General features: G+C 39.6%; 1 protein-coding gene across 1 annotated transcript in view; it reads left to right on the top strand.

Annotated features, from left to right (window-relative positions):
- The window catches only part of LOC128230464 (dynein beta chain, ciliary-like), a 30,479-nt gene that overhangs the window by 7,061 nt on the left and 5,607 nt on the right, over window positions 1–17,811 (top strand). The window contains 35 exon segments of the mRNA XM_052942738.1: window positions 320–702; window positions 873–1,117; window positions 1,257–1,424; window positions 1,651–1,803; window positions 2,528–2,794; window positions 2,973–3,142; window positions 3,399–3,621; window positions 3,772–3,975; window positions 4,128–4,378; window positions 4,500–4,650; window positions 4,764–5,009; window positions 5,126–5,350; window positions 5,482–5,700; window positions 5,840–5,992; window positions 6,110–6,636; window positions 6,749–6,905; window positions 7,064–7,326; window positions 8,322–8,553; window positions 9,664–9,858; window positions 10,044–10,254; window positions 10,445–10,572; window positions 10,740–10,888; window positions 11,045–11,327; window positions 11,533–11,706; window positions 11,877–12,350; window positions 13,553–13,792; window positions 13,932–14,093; window positions 14,270–14,893; window positions 15,051–15,074; window positions 15,077–15,117; window positions 15,119–15,212; window positions 15,951–16,445; window positions 16,583–16,729; window positions 16,938–17,184; window positions 17,187–17,810. Of these exon segments, the coding sequence (XP_052798698.1) occupies window positions 320–702; window positions 873–1,117; window positions 1,257–1,424; window positions 1,651–1,803; window positions 2,528–2,794; window positions 2,973–3,142; window positions 3,399–3,621; window positions 3,772–3,975; window positions 4,128–4,378; window positions 4,500–4,650; window positions 4,764–5,009; window positions 5,126–5,350; window positions 5,482–5,700; window positions 5,840–5,992; window positions 6,110–6,636; window positions 6,749–6,905; window positions 7,064–7,326; window positions 8,322–8,553; window positions 9,664–9,858; window positions 10,044–10,254; window positions 10,445–10,572; window positions 10,740–10,888; window positions 11,045–11,327; window positions 11,533–11,706; window positions 11,877–12,350; window positions 13,553–13,792; window positions 13,932–14,093; window positions 14,270–14,893; window positions 15,051–15,074; window positions 15,077–15,117; window positions 15,119–15,212; window positions 15,951–16,445; window positions 16,583–16,729; window positions 16,938–17,184; window positions 17,187–17,810 (8,549 nt within the window).

Below are 17,811 nucleotides of genomic sequence, written 5' to 3'. Positions count from 1 at the left end.
TGTTACACATATCGAAACAAGTATTTAAGTTAGATTCAAAATCCTTCACAGAGATTTTAGCTGCATGTGAAGCTGTGTACCTGGGTGTCCCAATCAAGGCAACTGTAATGTTAAATAGAAAAAAGGTCTTGACTTCATATCTTTATTACAATTAAAAGAATAGTGACAAAAAAGGTAGGTTTATTTCGAGGGTTGCTTATTTATGCCTCTACTCTTGTTGTGCAACAGACTGCTTTTGTGACAAAGTTGGGAAATCTGCATCCTATGGATACATTTCTGATATGAAATTTCACATTGCTGTCATTTTGTTGTCTTGTAGGTGGGATCAGGACCTCTACAAGGAATGGATTGCTGGTGTGGATGAGGCCTGCTCATTCAACCTCAACCAACCGCTTATCAACCGCAATGAGGAGACAAAGATCATATCCGTCAACTTTGACCCTCAGCTTGTAGCAGTACTGCGGGAAGTAAAGTACCTCGAGGTTCGCTCAGAGGAGGAGGTCCCAGCAGCCGCAAAGGAGATCTACAGTCGCTATGACACACTTTGGAAGTTTGTGACAAACCTAGACCTGACTGTGAGCCTGTACAACAAGGTGCGCACTACCGTCCTAGAAGTGGAGTTCCCCCTCATCGAGTCCCAGATCGCTGACATCGACAGCAAGCTCCAGCAGGCTGAAACCACCTCTAACTGGAACAGTGATGGTAAGTACAGTCAAATGTATAAATGTTTACATATAAAACATCTTTGTGTGAATGTGTTTTCAAAAGTTAAGTGATGATCATGTTATTGCACACAATACATTATGATTTTTTGGTGACGATTGTAATACAAATAGAAGAAATGCACTCTACACATTTTCAATGTATTCCAGGAATCTGGGAATACATTCAGAGCACAAGAGACACAGTGATTGACCTTGAATCGCGCGTGCAGCAGACAAAGAACAACGTTGAGGAGGTTCAGAAGCTGATGTCGACATGGAGCAAGAACCCGCTCTTCACAAGGAAGGAAGAGAAGAATGACACGCTGCTCAACCTCACAGACAGGAAAGATCGTCTAGAGAAGCGCTACAAAGAGATCACAGACCTTGGAGACCAGATCCATGGACTCGTCAAGGTACATTGTACAATCATCTATGAACATTTTCAAAACAGAATTATTAATAAGAACAAATTGCTTCCCATCTAGAGCTGAACAATGCTTAAAGATGTAGTGAAAATATAAAACATAATCTTTCTTTATATTTCTCGTACAGAAAAATCTCGAGTTGTTCAAGGGAGACAGCACGTCTGACATCTGGAAGGCGTATGTCGACTATGTGGATGAGATGGTGGTTGACGGCTTCTTCAACACGATCCACTGCAGTCTCAAGTTCCTCCTGGACAACACCGATGCCAAAAACAACCCAGATGACCTCTTCAAGGTCAGTACTTCAGATTTAGTTAATTAAGTCTTAATTAATAGATGTTACATAATTTTAAATTGTTTAGAATTAACTTATATGTGCAAAAGAATTAATCTCAAATTTATCTAAATTATTTAAATGAAATTGACTTTACTGGTAGAATAGAACCGTTGTCATTTTTATGAAATCAGAAGGTCTAATAAATAAATCAATAATGACTGTTTAAATACTATCCCCACTACAGGCACTACTAGAGCTGCAGGCTCCTGAGATGATTTTCCAGCCATCACTGGAGTTTGGCGTCCCCGACGGCTTCTATGACCTTGTTGATGGGCTGGTTGGTGACATCTACAAACAGGCCTCCCTCATCAAACGCCTTGCTGCTCATAGTGGACAGGTATTTTATTTTTACTGTCTGTCATCATTTCCAGCGGCTTTATTGGTATGGTCAGAACATCAAACTTTAATGTCTGCTCTTTAACTTTAACATTTGTTAACCACTCTTTAAAAAGAAGACATTGATGCTTATTGGCATTATACTTAGGGTCAAGTAAATAAATATTTTCAATTTCTTGTAAATGTTTTAAAATGTTGTAACTGTTTTGAGCAGTGACAGTAAGAAAAGTTAATGAATTATTGTGTTGTTAGTATTTAATACTAAGCCTCTGTGGATTAGGGTTCAGTAAAAAAACAAACAAACAAACAAACAAGGTTAAACCTGTATACTGGCTGTAGATGATTGCAATGTGCTTGTAAAATTGGAACATGATGAACCTTACCATTATTCATAAATATGTTTTGCATCGTTTGATGCAAAAAGTAAATGTTACAGTAAATTATTTAATGATTCATGTTTTAAAAATATCAATTTTATGATGATGGAATAATTTGTCCTGAATGAAGTAAACAATGCAGTTTATTGCTGTACAGGCTCTGTAAATTGCAATATATTACAGTATGGTTACAGGCATATCGTTTTAGCTCCGTAAAAGATTTAAAATAAAATGAGCTTTCATAAGCAGTACTTTGCTTGTAGTTATCCGGTAAGTCTATAGTGCACACTGGCAGCAAATATTACAGTTGTCACTGATGGAGGTAATATGTGGTTTGGTATTTTCCAGGACCATTACCAGCCAGACCTGGAGGATATGGAGGAGCTCTCTGAGATGAGACAGGAGCTCATGGACCGCATACACAACATCATGAACAAGAGCATGGAGTACAGAAACTCCTTTGACAACTACGCCTACCTCTGGGTGGATGACCGCAATGAGTTCATGCGCCAGTTCCTGCTGTATGGCCATGTGCTCACCACGGAGGAGATCGAACAGCATGCAGAGGATGGTGTCCCCGAAAACCCACCCACTCTCAAGCAGTTCAAAGAACAGGTGGGTATTGTTTGGTAGATGATATACATGTCTGTCATTTAATGTAAATATTTAGATAATGAAAACAGCTCATACAAGAGGGCAATTTGTAAACCATGTTATTTACTATTTACTAAATTTAAGTTTTAACTATGATATAAATGATAAGAAACTTATGGAATTATTTAAATTCATGCAGATTGACACTTATGAGAAGATCTATGAGGAGTGTGAGCAGATCAACCCTGTGAAGGTGTTTGACCACTGGTTCCGTATCGACAGCAAGCCGTTCAAGCAGGCCCTGCTCAACATCATCAAACGCTGGAGCTTTATGTTCAAACAGCATCTTATTGACCATGTCACCAACAGGTAGGGTGCTTCATGTCATGTACTATTGTAGACTGCTTGCTTGTCTTCAGTTCTACAATTATACTTCAGTGATCTTAGTTGTTGTATTTCGACACACAGATTCAATTAATTTATCATAGTCTTAATCCGCCCAAGAAATCAACAGATAAACATATTACATTGTTTTATTTTAGAATTACACTTTCTAAAAAATGTATTGTACAATACCCTTACTCAAATGTTAAACCTTGTTGTAACTGGAATATTTGGGCTTCAGCTTGAAGGAGCTGGCAGGCTTCATCAAGGTGACAGACAATGGTCTCACCAAGCCTGTGGAGGAGGGAGATTACAATGGGTTGGTGGGTTGCATGATGCACCTTTCTGCTGTCAAGGAGCGCCAGGCCAACACTGACGACATGTTTGAACCACTCAAGCAGACAATTGAACTGCTGAAGACTTATGACCAAGAGATGCCTGAGGAAGTTCACATGCAGCTGCAGGTCAGTGTGGACTCACAATATTTGTAACCTAGAATTCTATTTCAAGGCCTTTTCTACGATCCTTATGATCAAAACGTATTGATAAGTAGGTAAAAATTTCCTACTCACATTCAAGTTGGTTGAATAACCAATGTTTTATTATCATGACAGGAGCTGCCAGAGCAGTGGAACAACACAAAGAAGATTGCCATCACGGGTAAGCAGCAGGTGGCTCCACTTCATGCTAATGAGGTAGCCAACATCCGTCGCAAGAGTGCCTCATTCGACGTCAACCAACACAAGTTCAGGGAAAGGTTCCGTGCCATTCCACCTTTTAAGTATGACTGCGAAAGGCCGTATGATTCTCTAGATAAGGTATGCAAAATGTTTGAACCATTGATAGATCTTCCTTTGTAAATGCTAGTCATAGGTTATTTAACAGGCATCTTTTTCTGGCATTCTTAAATTCTGATGATAATAATCATTTTAATGAACTTAACTTGAACCAGTTACGTTTCTGGTTGCAGTTCCATGAGGAGATTGCTGTGATGGAGAAGGAGATGAGGGCCCTGCTAGAGTCAGCCAGCCTGTTTGAGGTGAATGTGCCAGACTTCAAGCAGCTCAAGCAGTGTCGCAAGGAGATCAAGATGCTGAAGACATTATGGGACTATGTGGTCATGGTGCGCAGTAGCATCGACGATTGGAAAACAACGCCCTGGAAGGAAATCAATGTCGAGCAGATGGACATGGACTGCAAGAAGTTTGCCAAGGATATCAGGTTAGCAAGGAGTTTAGACAAATATGGTTATTAAATATAAGTTTGAGTCATTTTAAAAACTGATTATTTGCTTTTAATTAGAGTAAAGTTTCCCATTTTTATATGTATTGTGTGTTTACAGGTCCCTTGATAAGGAGATGCGTGCTTGGGACACGTACACTGGTGTGGAGAACACAGTGAAGAACATGCTCACATCACTGAGGGCTGTCAGCGAGCTCCAGAACCCAGCCATCAGGGAGAGACATTGGCAGCAGCTCATGGCAGCCACTAAGGTAATTCACAGTACAGATACAACCATTTTTTTCTTACCTAAGTACTAACTATCTTGAAATAGCCTTATGGACTGTTGAGAAGATTCCTAATTCAAAATACATGCTTGTTACAGGTGCGTTTTGTGATGGATGAGAGCACTACACTGGCTGACTTGCTATCACTAAACCTGCACAACTTTGAGGATGATGTTCGCGGTATTGTTGACAAGGCTGTGAAGGAAATGAGCATGGAGAAGGTGCTGAAGGAGCTTGATGTCACTTGGGCCCAGATGGAGTTTGAACATGATCCCCATCCACGAACAGGCATCACCATGCTCAAGACCAGTGAGGAGTTGATTGAAACCCTAGAGGACAACCAGGTGAAAACAATAACCTGTTGTTTTGGGTTTACATGTTTTTAAGCTTGTCTGATGTTATTCTTGGATTTCTAGGTATTTTGTGTCATAGAAAATACAAATGTTTGTGTGTATTTCAGGTGCAACTGCAAAACATGCTCACATCCAAGTACATCGCCCACTTCCTGCAGGAGGTTTCTGGCTGGCAAAAGAAGCTGTCAACGGCTGACCAGGTAATCGGCATCTGGATGGAGGTGCAGCGTACATGGTCACACTTGGAGAGTATTTTCATCGGTTCAGAGGATATCAGAAACCAGCTGCCAGAGGACTCCAAGAGATTTGATGGCATTGATACTGACTTCAAGGTATATTGTTTCTTTTTAACCAGATGTGAAACTTTACAGGTCATTTATTTTTAAAACAGCAGTTGATTGAAACTATGCTTAAATGGAATGTGTGAAATTGATTCAAATATGTTGTTTGTTTGTTTATGTAGGAGCTTGTGAAGGATGTAGAAAAGACCAAGAATTGTGTTGAGGCAACAAATATTCCAAACCTGTTTGACAAGCTGGAGGGGCTGCAAGGCAATCTTACTCTGTGTGAGAAGGCCCTGGCCGAGTACCTCGAGACCAAGCGACTTGCCTTCCCCAGGTTCTACTTTGTGTCCTCTGCTGATCTTCTCGACATCTTGTCCAATGGAAACAACCCTACTGTGGTATGTAAACCAAAGCTTTCAGTGAATTCTATGGAAATACATGGTCAAATAAATTGTATATGGCTCACAGTGTGTAAGGCAGTTTAGGCAAATCACATGATTGTTGTTCAATTACATTTTGACTTTATCTTGATTACAGGTTGCTAAGCATCTGACAAAGCTGTTTGACAGCATGGCGAAGTTGAAGTTTCAGCAGGATGACAAAGGCAACAATACGAAGGTTGCTCTTGGCATGTTCAGTAAGGATGGTGAATATGTCGACCTCGACAAGGAATGCGATCTTGGAGGACAGGTAGGAGAAATTCCTTCTTTTATATATTAGAAAATAAATATTCCAATGTGATTTTCCTATTTTTTTCCTTCTGTTTAAGTTGAAAATGGCTGACATGTGTTAAATTTGTATTGATAGGTTGAGGTTTGGTTGATGCGTCTACTGGAGTCCCACTGTGCTACTGTGCGATACCAGATGACTGAGGCCGTCAAGTCATACGAGGAGAAGCCCCGTGACCAGTGGCTGTTTGACTTCCCGGCACAGGTGGCACTGTGTGGCACACAGATCTGGTGGACCACTGAGGTCAATTTTGCCTTCAGCAGACTGGAAGAGGGCTACGAAAATGCTCTGAAGGACTATAACAAAAAACAGATTACCCAGCTAAATGCTTTGATCGTCATGTTGATAGGCAAACTGAGTTCTGGTGACCGCCAGAAGATTATGACCATTTGTACCATAGATGTGCACGCTCGTGATGTGATCAGCAAACTGATCACTACCAAAGTTGACAGCTCACAGGCATTTGCCTGGCTATCTCAGCTGCGCCACAGGTGGGATGACAATGAACGTGACTGCTTTGCAAACATCTGTGATGCGCAGTTCCGATACTCCCATGAGTACTTAGGAAACACACCACGTCTGGTCATCACACCACTTACTGACAGGTATAAAGGGTTTGCAGTATATTTATAGTACCATACAATTCTTCTCAATTTGTAATTATTCAATTCAAAAGTGCAGGAAGTGATCATTTGAGTATCCTGTATTGTTCTGCAGATGCTACATCACCCTGACCCAGTCCCTTCATTTGATCATGAGTGGTGCTCCTGCTGGGCCCGCCGGTACTGGCAAGACAGAGACAACCAAGGATCTTGGTAGAGCCCTGGGCATCATGGTGTATGTGTTCAACTGCTCAGAACAGATGGACTACAAGGTATTCTAATGGTTATTTCTCTTTTATATCTGTACAATTTGTCGTGTTTATACCTCAGAAACAATTTTTTTCAATCGACTAACAAGTGTAGGATTCTTTTGTATTAAAGACATTAATAAAAAAAAATTCAATTTTATACCACTTTCTATTTCTTTCAGTCGATTGGCAACATCTACAAGGGTCTGGCTCAGTCAGGAGCTTGGGGATGCTTTGACGAGTTCAACCGTATCGCTGTAGAGGTGTTGTCTGTGGTTGCTGTGCAGGTGAAGTGTATCCAGGATGCCATCAAACATAAGAAGGCTCGCTTTGACTTCCTGGGAGAAAACATCGTGCTGAAGCCCACTGTTGGGATTTTCATCACCATGAACCCAGGTTATGCCGGACGAACTGAGTTGCCAGAGAACCTCAAAGCACTCTTCAGGTAGGTTTTTGGCTGGTGTCTTACCTTTTGGTTATTGCTTTCAGTTTGAAAGTATTTAATGTTTGTTTGTGTATAACAAAAGAATCAATTATTTAAATGGTGTACATATAAGCAGAATTATTTATGGTTGATATTAATGTACAACTATGTGATAGGATTTGAAAACCCTTGTGCTCAAAGCATTGTGAAGATACTTCAATGTCCACATCACGTTATCAAAGTTGTGATTTTTAGATATAATTGAATGTCTGCAAACTGTGATATAACACAACATTATGGATGAAAGATTTGTAAATTTTATAAAGCACCATAGTTTATCATGTCTTTAATGCGAAATGTTGTACAAAAATGTCGCATTAACAGAGCTTGAAAAAATAGACTTTCTCAAAGAAGACATAATGTAAACGATACAGATGTATGTATAACAACAAGGCATGAGGCAAATAAACTTGACAACCCTTCCGGAATTGTTAATTTGTTTTACAGAAACATGCATAAACTGTTGAAAGATAAACAGTTTTGCTTAATTGATTCCCTTATTGTAATTTACTAAACTACTGCAAAATACACAAAGGATATACTTGTTAAAATAAGATGTTAAGACAAATTAACTTTAATATGAATTTATCATTTTTAGTCAATCAAATGTTAAATCGCACCAATATTAATTTTCCACCATTAATTCAACTTAAAAGGCCTCATGAAATCACTGATAGGACAGCAAACATTTTGTTTTCTTTTGCCTTCTTTATGTTGCTATTTTCATATATTAAGTACTGAAAATGATGCCTAAACTTTGTAACCATGTTTTATCATGTTGTATTGCCAGTATCATGATTTATATTTTCACTGTTACTGCACATGTTTTGTTTTTACAGGAATTGTAACAAATGTTTTTTTTCTAATACCATCATCCAATTCTGTGCAATATGAACCTCTATTAAATATTACATAGCTATCTTTTAAGCAATGTAGCAATGACTGCCTATTTTCAGACCATGTGCTATGGTTGTGCCAGACTTTGAGCTGATTGCTGAGATCATGTTGGTGGCTGAGGGCTTCCTTGAGGCTCGTCTGCTGGCCAGGAAGTTCCTGACACTGTACAGTCTGTGCCGGGAGCTGCTATCCAAGCAGGACCACTACGATTGGGGTCTTCGCGCTATCAAGTCTGTGCTCGTGGTCGCTGGTGCTCTCAAGAGAGGAGACCCTGACAGACCAGAGGATCAGGTGGGTACAAGGCTGGGGTATTGTAGCCCTATATGCTGCTGTGATTAAAAAACTAACTATTCTACTAACTTTTAGAAAATTGCTTAATTGTTGAGCTTTCTGCTCTAATTATAAACTTAAACCATATTTTCAGGTACATAATGATGAAAAAATAGTTATTTTATAAGATTTTACAACATATTTCCTCCTTAAATTTCAAGTAAGCTTTCTACCATCTTCTAGACTCCTTGATATTTTAACTTCAGCTATAAGCCTTATTGTTAGCCGGTCTTATTGCTGCTATGTTCTCAACTATCTCGACACTATGTTCATGTATTACTGATGTGGTAGATTGACATGGATCTGCTACATCTTGGAGCACAAGAGGAGGACTGTGAGAGCCCTCCCGAGACACAGGCGACATTTTCTAGCCCATTTGAGGCTAAGGTATCGCCCACTCCTGTTGTCTGGAGTGCTGTACGGCTGTGTGAACGTCGTAACTGTTTACATTTCAGTATCACCTTGTTGAAGGTGACGACCCTGTTGCTCCAAAGCGACATTACAACCCAGCTATTTTTCTCCACCAAGAAAATGTCAGAATCGCCATGCACATTATGTTATATATTTCACTTTATATTGTATCTCTGTCAACTTGCATGTGAAACTTTTTCTTTCAGAATCATGAGTTATCATCTTGGTTTCATTCATATCTATTAATGACAGTGTCACATGTGAAATGTACTAGGAATAACAAACATTTTGTTTTACTTTAATACACATGCTGTAGATCATGTCAGTCAATCTTATAATTAGTGGTGAATGAAGTTCTGCAGCATGCATGATTGAATGATTATATTAAACATGATATTGTTTGTGATGTTGTACAATGTTGCAGTTTTTGTTTGCACCAAATTTAAAATGTAATAATATTTATAAATAAGATTTAAATGTAATTGAGTCTGAACATCATAAAGATAGTCTTTGATTAATTATGTTTCTGAACTTATTCATGTGATTAAATTTACCGGAACTGTTAGTTTTGTCATAAAACTTCTATTTTAACCGTAAGAGATGGCCAAATTCCATTTACAATTTTGCACATGGACAACACAGAGCTCTGTTTATTTGTAGGTGTTGATGAGAGCTTTGAGAGATTTCAACTTGCCAAAGATTGTGACAGACGATGTGCCCATCATCATGGGTCTGATTGGAGATCTGTTCCCGTCACTGGACGTGCCCCGTAAGCGAGACATGGACTTTGAGAAGCTGATTAGACAGGCCACCCTCGACCAGAAACTCCAGCCAGAGGACAACTTCATTCTCAAGGTATGACCTTGTCTTTATAGACATTTAATAGGCTTTTGTTTTATTCTGTATGGTATTGATACCGTATGGAAGTGAATCTTAAGATAATACAATCAGTTTTGGTCTGAGACTCCAGATAATGTCATACAATATAAGTTTTGTTTTACGAGAAGTGTTAAGATATATATGCTTGTGTGTGTTGCCAGGTTGTACAGCTACAGGAGCTGTTTGATGTGCGTCACTCGGTGTTCCTGCTGGGACCTGCAGGCGCAGGCAAGAGCAAGGTGTGGAACACCCTCATTAGGACATACAGGAACCAGGGACGCAAACCACAGGCCATCGACCTTGACCCTAAGGCTGTTACTAACAATGAGCTGTTTGGTATCATCAACCCTTCCACTAGAGAATGGAAAGATGGTATGCATATAAAACATTAAGCTCCTTTCATTTATCATAGAAATATTTCTAATGCCATGTTCAGTTTAAATACCTAATATTTATTTATAAAATTATTGATTTATAGTTAAATTTGTATGTACTAGCATCTTGATGAAAACTATTGGTATTTAAATTTGCTGTCACTGATATCCATGTGTATTTGCTGCAGGATTGTTCTCTGTCATTATGCGTGACCTGGCCAATCTGACCACTGATGGACCCAAGTGGATTGTTCTTGATGGAGACATTGATCCTATGTGGATTGAATCCCTCAATACTGTCATGGATGATAACAAGGTCGGTTCCTAACATCTCCAACAGACTTGACCTGAATTTTTATCCCAAAACTTTTTTTTTTGCCGTCTTACGAAATTTGGAAAACTTAATATTGTCTTGATATTTCTTTAAAATCATACATATTTTGTGTTGAATAGTTGATGTATATACTGGTTTGTCTGTTGTAGGTTTTGACGTTGGCCAGTAATGAGCGTATTCCTCTGACCCCGTCCATGCGTCTGCTGTTTGAAATCAGCCATCTGCGCACAGCCACCCCTGCCACTGTGTCACGTGCTGGTATCCTCTTTATCAACTCCACTGATCTTGGCTGGAACCCGTAAGTGTTCTGTCACAACCGTTTTGATTGCTTTTTAAAAAAATGATATGTTCTATTTCTGTATATTGATGAAAAAATGTGGTCAAAATACGAAATTTAATATGAATTATTTCTGATACAGGATATTAATTCCAGCTGATTTCTTGTCATCCACAGGTTTGTTCAGAGTTGGATCGATACACGTGAGGTGCAATCAGAGAAGGCCAACCTGCTCATTTTGTTTGACAAGTATGTGCCCCTGTGTCTTGAGACAATGAAGCACAGGTTCAAAAAGATCACACCCATAGTGGAGATCAGTCATGTGCAGATGTTGTGCCACCTTCTGGAGTGCCTCCTTACCCCAGAGAATGCCCCACCAGATTGCCCCAAGGAACTGTATGAGCTCTACTTTGTGTTTGCTGCTGTCTGGGCCTTTGGTGGCTGTACCTTCCAAGATCAGGTAACACGTTACTCTTTGATTAAACCCACGATCTAAAGAATATCTAATTGCACTTTTCTGTGAAAAAAAAACAACAACTCATATTCTTTGAAGAAAGATACTGAAGTACTGTCTGGATGTTTTATTTAATGCAGAGCAATGGATGGATATATTATAAGTAAGCTTAAACAGTTACATGACTATACAATTCAAACCTTTATTTTAGCTTGTGGACTATCGTGTAGAATTCACCAAATGGTGGATAACAGAGTTTAAGACCATCAAGTTCCCAGCCCAGGGCACTCTGTTTGACTACTACATTGACAATGAGACACACAAGTTTGAGCCGTGGACCAGGATGGTGCAGAAGTTTGAGTTGGATCCAGACCAGCCACTCCAGGTTAGCCCTTTTCCTTTACTGGTACCTGGGAGTGCTGTTAGAGTTTTGAAATGAATTTTACTGTCAGTGTCAAGATGACTCTGTCCTATGCTTTTTAATATGAAAGACCAGACTGAATATGCTTCTAAATTCTAGATCTTCATCATTATGTATTGGCATTTCAATTTCAGGCTGCCCTTGTGCACACATCCGAGACAACAAGAGTAAAATGGTTCTTAGACATGCTGGTTGACAAGAAGCACCCTGTCATGCTGGTGGGAAATGCTGGGACAGGCAAGACAGTACTCATGAATGACAAGCTACGCAGTCTGTCTGAGGACTTCATGGTCGCAAATGTGCCGTTCAACTTTTACACAACCTCGCACATGTTGCAAGGTGTGCTTGAGAAGCCTCTGGAAAAGAAGGCTGGTCGCAACTTCGGTCCCCCAGGCACACGTCGTCTCATCTACTTTGTTGATGATATGAACATGCCGGAGGTGGACAAATACTTCACAGTGCAGCCCCACACACTCATGAGGCAGCACATTGACCACAGCCATTGGTATGATAGGGCCAAGCTCACCCTCAAGGAAATCCACAACACCCAGTATGTCGCCTGCATGAACCCAACAGCTGGTAGCTTTACTATTGACTCACGTTTACAGGTAAGTAAAATTATTTGCAATTTCAACATCTATTTTTTTATTACAACTTCGTCTGTACAGGCATTGTTGAACCTGGGTTCTTTTTCAGACCCATTCACTGTTGTTATTAGATTATCATGATTAACATTTAGGTAGAAAAAAGTGTAGACAAAACAACACCATCTGAGTATTATGTACTTTTTTTATTTACGAGCACAACATAATACGGTAGTGAAGTGCCTAAATATATTTAAACCGTTTTATAAACAAAGGGTACACCAGTTGCACGTGTGTATTCTTTGTCCTATCATATGAACAGGTGTGGTATAATGATGTCTTCAGAAGATAAACGAAAGCATGCATCATTATTATTCTTAAGTCTTTAAAATATTTTAGCAATACGTAAGGCAATGATGTTTTTAAATACATTGCAGTTATACAGCCTGAGTAGTCTGTGAATCTTGAAAAGAAAATCATAACTCATGGTATTAAGACGAAGCAAAATGAGTATAAAATCGGGATAACGGAACTTCGTGTGAAATCCTCAAAAATGAACGAAATAAAATGAAGATTTGTATTAATCATTATAAACGTAAACTAGAAATCTCATTGGTAAAATTAGTCAAACACAATAAAGGTGTATCAGAAACAAGCTCTTAAAATCTCCCATTGTTGAAAATTGAAAATTATTATTTTGTTGCCTGTTTAGGGAAAACACACGTGTTTACTCAATGCAATACTGTGCATCGTTATAATATTCCTTTCAAAAAGCTCTGACTCAGGAATGACCCAACAAACAAAAAACCAAAAAAGATCACTATTATACATGGTGGAACATTCAAACCATTCGGACTCTAGTCATCCCACTCACAGGTGTCAGTCACATAGCGTGATTGACACAATTGAAACAACGATTGTATGATCGTTTATGATATCAGACATAAAATTATACAGTGTGCATGCAAATCCCTGTGCTCTGACATCATAAAAACATAAGGTAATCCAGAGATTAGTTTGTTGAACTTTTTAATTTATTGATTAGCTCAAGCATGTTTTCCACGAAAATTGTTCCTTGTATAAAACATAACAATTCTGAATAAGATATGATTAGAAAATAACTGATTTCTCTAGCAGTTTGTCTACCATGTTTTAATCTAATTAAATTATTTTAATGTACACTATTTAAACTTTACTTGGATTGTTCATTCTTAATTCTTTTGCAGAGACATTTTGCTGTCTTCTCTGTGAACTTCCCGAACCAAGAGGCCCTTACTACGATCTACACGAGTATTCTGTCCCAGCATCTGGCTCTCAACGGTTTTGCAGGAAATGTTCAGAAGTACTCGTCTACGCTCATTGTCGGTGCTCTGGCACTTCACAACAAGGTGACCTCCACCTTCCTGCCCACTGCTATCAAGTTTCACTACGTCTTCAATCTCCGAGACCTGTCGAACATCTTCCAGGTAAACATCACGATACACATATTATTTTGTACAGAAGTGTGTTATCAAAAAAAAAACGAAGTGGAATATAAACATGTGCATGGAAGCGTTCTATTTTTCATATTTGAAGTAGTTTATTAAGTCCATGTGTTGATTACAGGGAGTGTTGTTTGCAATGCCGGACTGCGCGAAGACGCCTGTGGACTTGGTGCGCCTATGGATGCATGAGTCAGACCGCGTGTACCGGGACAAACTCGTCGAAGAGAATGATATGGAGTCATATGACAAACTCAGGAAGGACGTCATCAAAAAGTCGTTTGAGGTCAGTTTCTTAACATTAATAATCAGATATAAAAATATCTTTAACCAGTCTTGTTGAATGCGGATTTTGACTGTTGAGTGTATAGTCGTTGACTGCATGCAAACTAGTTTGCTTTGTAAACAAAACCTAAGGTGGTCATATGATTGCGTATTATAATGATGTTATATGTTTTGCAGGACTTAGATGAGAATGCCCTGTACAAGGAGCCTGTGATATTCTGCCACTTTGCCTCAGGTATCGGTGAGGCAAAGTATTTGCCTGCAGAGGGCTGGACTGAGCTTAACAAGATCCTGGTTGAGGCACTTGACAACTACAATGAACTGAATGCTGCAATGAACCTCGTGCTGTTTGAAGATGCCATGAGCCACATCTGTAGAATCAACCGCATCCTGGAGTCTCCTCGGGGTAATGCCCTTCTGATCGGTGTGGGTGGCAGTGGTAAGCAGAGCTTGTCACGCCTGGCTGCGTTCATCAGTAGCTTAGATGTGTTCCAGATAACCCTAAGAAAGGGTTACTCCACTGCTGATTTGAAGGTTGAGCTGGCACAGCTGTATCTGAAAGCTGGGCTGAAGAACATGGGGCTCGTGTTTCTCATGACAGACGCCCAGGTGGCTGACGAGAGGTTTCTTGTATTGATAAACGACCTACTGGCCTCTGGTGAGATCCCAGACCTGTTTGCTGATGACGAATATGAGAACATTATCAATGGTGTGAGGAACGAGGTGAAAGGTCTCGGTATGGAAGACTCTCGTGACAACTGCTGGAGCTTCTTTATTGATAAAGTCCGCAGAACACTCAAGGTGAACATTTATGCAGATGATACACCTGAAATGAACAACAAAATTAAACCATAACATATTATTTTTTCCATTATTTAAGAGAACAAGAATTTAACTGAATTGACTCAGATTGGTCATGGTTTTACCAAATAATAAAAACATTTATGACTGTTGACAGGTTGTGCTTTGCTTCTCACCTGTGGAGGAGCCACCCTGCGTGTGCGTAGCCGCAAGTTCCCGGCCCTGACACTGTACCAGCATTGACTGGTTCCATGAGTGGCCAGAAGAGGCCTTAATCTCTGTATCTGGAAGATTCTTGACAGAAGGGTCTGAACTTCCTGTAAGTACTAAAAAAATCTTTATAAATTCCTGTTTATTAATTATAAATAGTGAATTTTTACATATCAACACAACACTTCCTGTAAGTCTCTGCAGGTAATTGCTAAAGCCGACTCATCAAAAGTGTAAAAATTAAGTAGTACGAGCCTTCATTAAAATCACTTACATTAGGCATAATGTATAAATATAAGCTGTTGTTGACATTAAACTGGTCAATCTTTCTGCTTACCTGAATGTGAACCAACATTTGCAAGAGCGGTCATATCACTTTATTTGTTTTTTGATGAAATGACATGAACATTATTTGTTGATTTCAATGTAAGGTAACGTGTGTCATAAAACAAATATAGTTTTTCCTTGATCACAATTCTTATCATTTCGCTGCTGATCTGTTTTCTCCACGATTATTCATTGTTTTTTTGCGGACATACAACATGACCCTTATTATATTAGATCAAAGCATACCAAGGAACAATACTTCAACGCGTATGCAAACAACTTAGGTTGTGGTAATATTGGCGTCTTTAATAGTTTAAATTGCGAAATTAGTATTTAAGTCTTAGCAAAGACTTACATTGATGGCCTTGAGACTCAAGATTAGAAACTCCTTCACGTAAAAGCAATACGTACATTGTATAATCTTTTATGGATGCATTAAGATATTTAAAAAAAAAAAGACAGCACCTTATTTTCTGTATGCAAAGTAAGCTTTTTTAACCTGGAGTATCTCATTTTTCAGCCTGACCTCTGCGACTCAATTTCCCACTTCATGGCCTATGTTCACAAGTCTGTGAATGAGACAAGTGCACAGTACCTGTCCAATGAGAAGCGCTATAACTATACAACTCCCAAGAGTTTCTTGGAACAAATTGCCCTCTACCAGAACCTTCTACGAAAGAAGAACACAGATCTGCAGGCTAAGATCATACGTCTGGAGAATGGTCTTGAGAAGCTTAAGAGTACAGCACAGCAAGTAGATGACTTGAAAGCCAAGCTGGCTTCCCAGGAGGTGGAACTGGCCCAGAAGAATGAGGATGCCAACAAGCTGATCGCTGTGGTCGGAGCAGAAACTGAGAAAGTGTCCAAGGAGAAGGCAATTGCAGATGAGGAGGAAAAGAAGGTGACTAAGATCAATGATGAAGTCACAAAAAAGGCTAGAGACTGTTCTGCCGACCTGGCGAAGGCTGAACCTGCCCTTCTTGCTGCAAAGGAGGCCTTGAACACTCTGAACAAGGTAAGGCATTATTAAGTTTTGATAAGTAAATATAATACTGTTAGTATCAAACTGGTGTAGCTTGACAATTATTGAAAAATGGCAACACGATTTTATGCGAATCAGTCATGCATAAAAGTTGTTTTCTGGGTTATTAGGGCAATCTCACTGAGCTGAAGTCCTTTGGTACCCCACCCCCAGCTGTAGTTAATGTGACCGCTGCCGTGATGTGTCTGCTGGCCCCAGGAGGAAAGGTCCCCAAGGACAAGAGCTGGAAGAATGCTAAGAGCACTATTATGTCTAAGGTATGAGTCTGTGTCTAACATAGAAATGTAAAACATCTATTCCAAAGTCATTGTCTAAATATTACATTTTAATTTTAAGTCATCGTCTAGTTAAGGACTGTTTTACATAAATTGCATTCTGATGTTGATTTATTAATATAACATTTTTTTTACTGCAAAATGTGCATTTATCACAATGAATTATGCTGAAATAATTATTTGTATGTAGGTTGACCAATTTTTGGATAACCTTGTGAACTATGACAAAGACAACATCCATGAGAACTGCCAGAAGGCTGTGCAGCCATACCTCAATGACCCAGAGTTTGAACCAGATTTCATCCGCTCCAAGTCACTTGCTGCTGCTGGTCTGTGTTCATGGGTGAAAAACATTATGACCTACTACGTAGTGTTTTGTGATGTGGAGCCAAAGAGAATTGCCCTGAACCAGGCCAATACTGATCTGAACACAGCCAAGGAAAACTGAAAGTGATCACCAATAAGATCAACCAGCTGGAATCAGAGCTCAAGACATTGACTGATGAGTTTGAAAAGGCCACAAATGAGAAGCTTCGCTGTCAGCAGGCTGAGACCACAGCAAAAACTATTGAACTGGCCAACCGTCTTGTTGGGGGTTTGGCTTCTGAGAATGTCAGATGGGCAGATGCTGTGAGCAACTTCAGAGTGCAAGAGAAGACCCTGCCTGGCGACGTCCTTCTCATCACAGCTTTTGCATCATATGTTGGCTGCTTTACCAAACAGTATAGGCTTCACTTGCTGGATGACTGCTGGTTCCCCTTCCTGAAAACTCTAAAGAACCCAATCCCCGTATCTGAAGGCCTGGATCCACTATCTATGCTAACAGACGATGCTACTATTGCCTCCTGGAACAATGAAGGCTTGCCCAGTGACAGGATGTCCACAGAGAACGCCACCATTTTGACTAACTGTGAACGCTGGCCCCTAATGATCGACCCTCAGCTGCAGGGATCCAAGTGGATCAAGACCCGCTACGGTGAAGACCTGAAAATTGTCCATCTGGACAAGAAGGGCTACTTAGATGCAATAGAAAGGGCCGTCTCAAATGGAGATGTAGTACTTAT

The sequence above is a fragment of the Mya arenaria genome, chromosome 4 (genome assembly GCF_026914265.1).
Source record: "Mya arenaria isolate MELC-2E11 chromosome 4, ASM2691426v1".
Taxonomy (NCBI): Eukaryota; Metazoa; Mollusca; class Bivalvia; order Myida; family Myidae; genus Mya; species Mya arenaria.
Note: the sequence above shows the minus strand (reverse complement) of the source record. Positions and strands in the feature narration are given on the sequence as shown.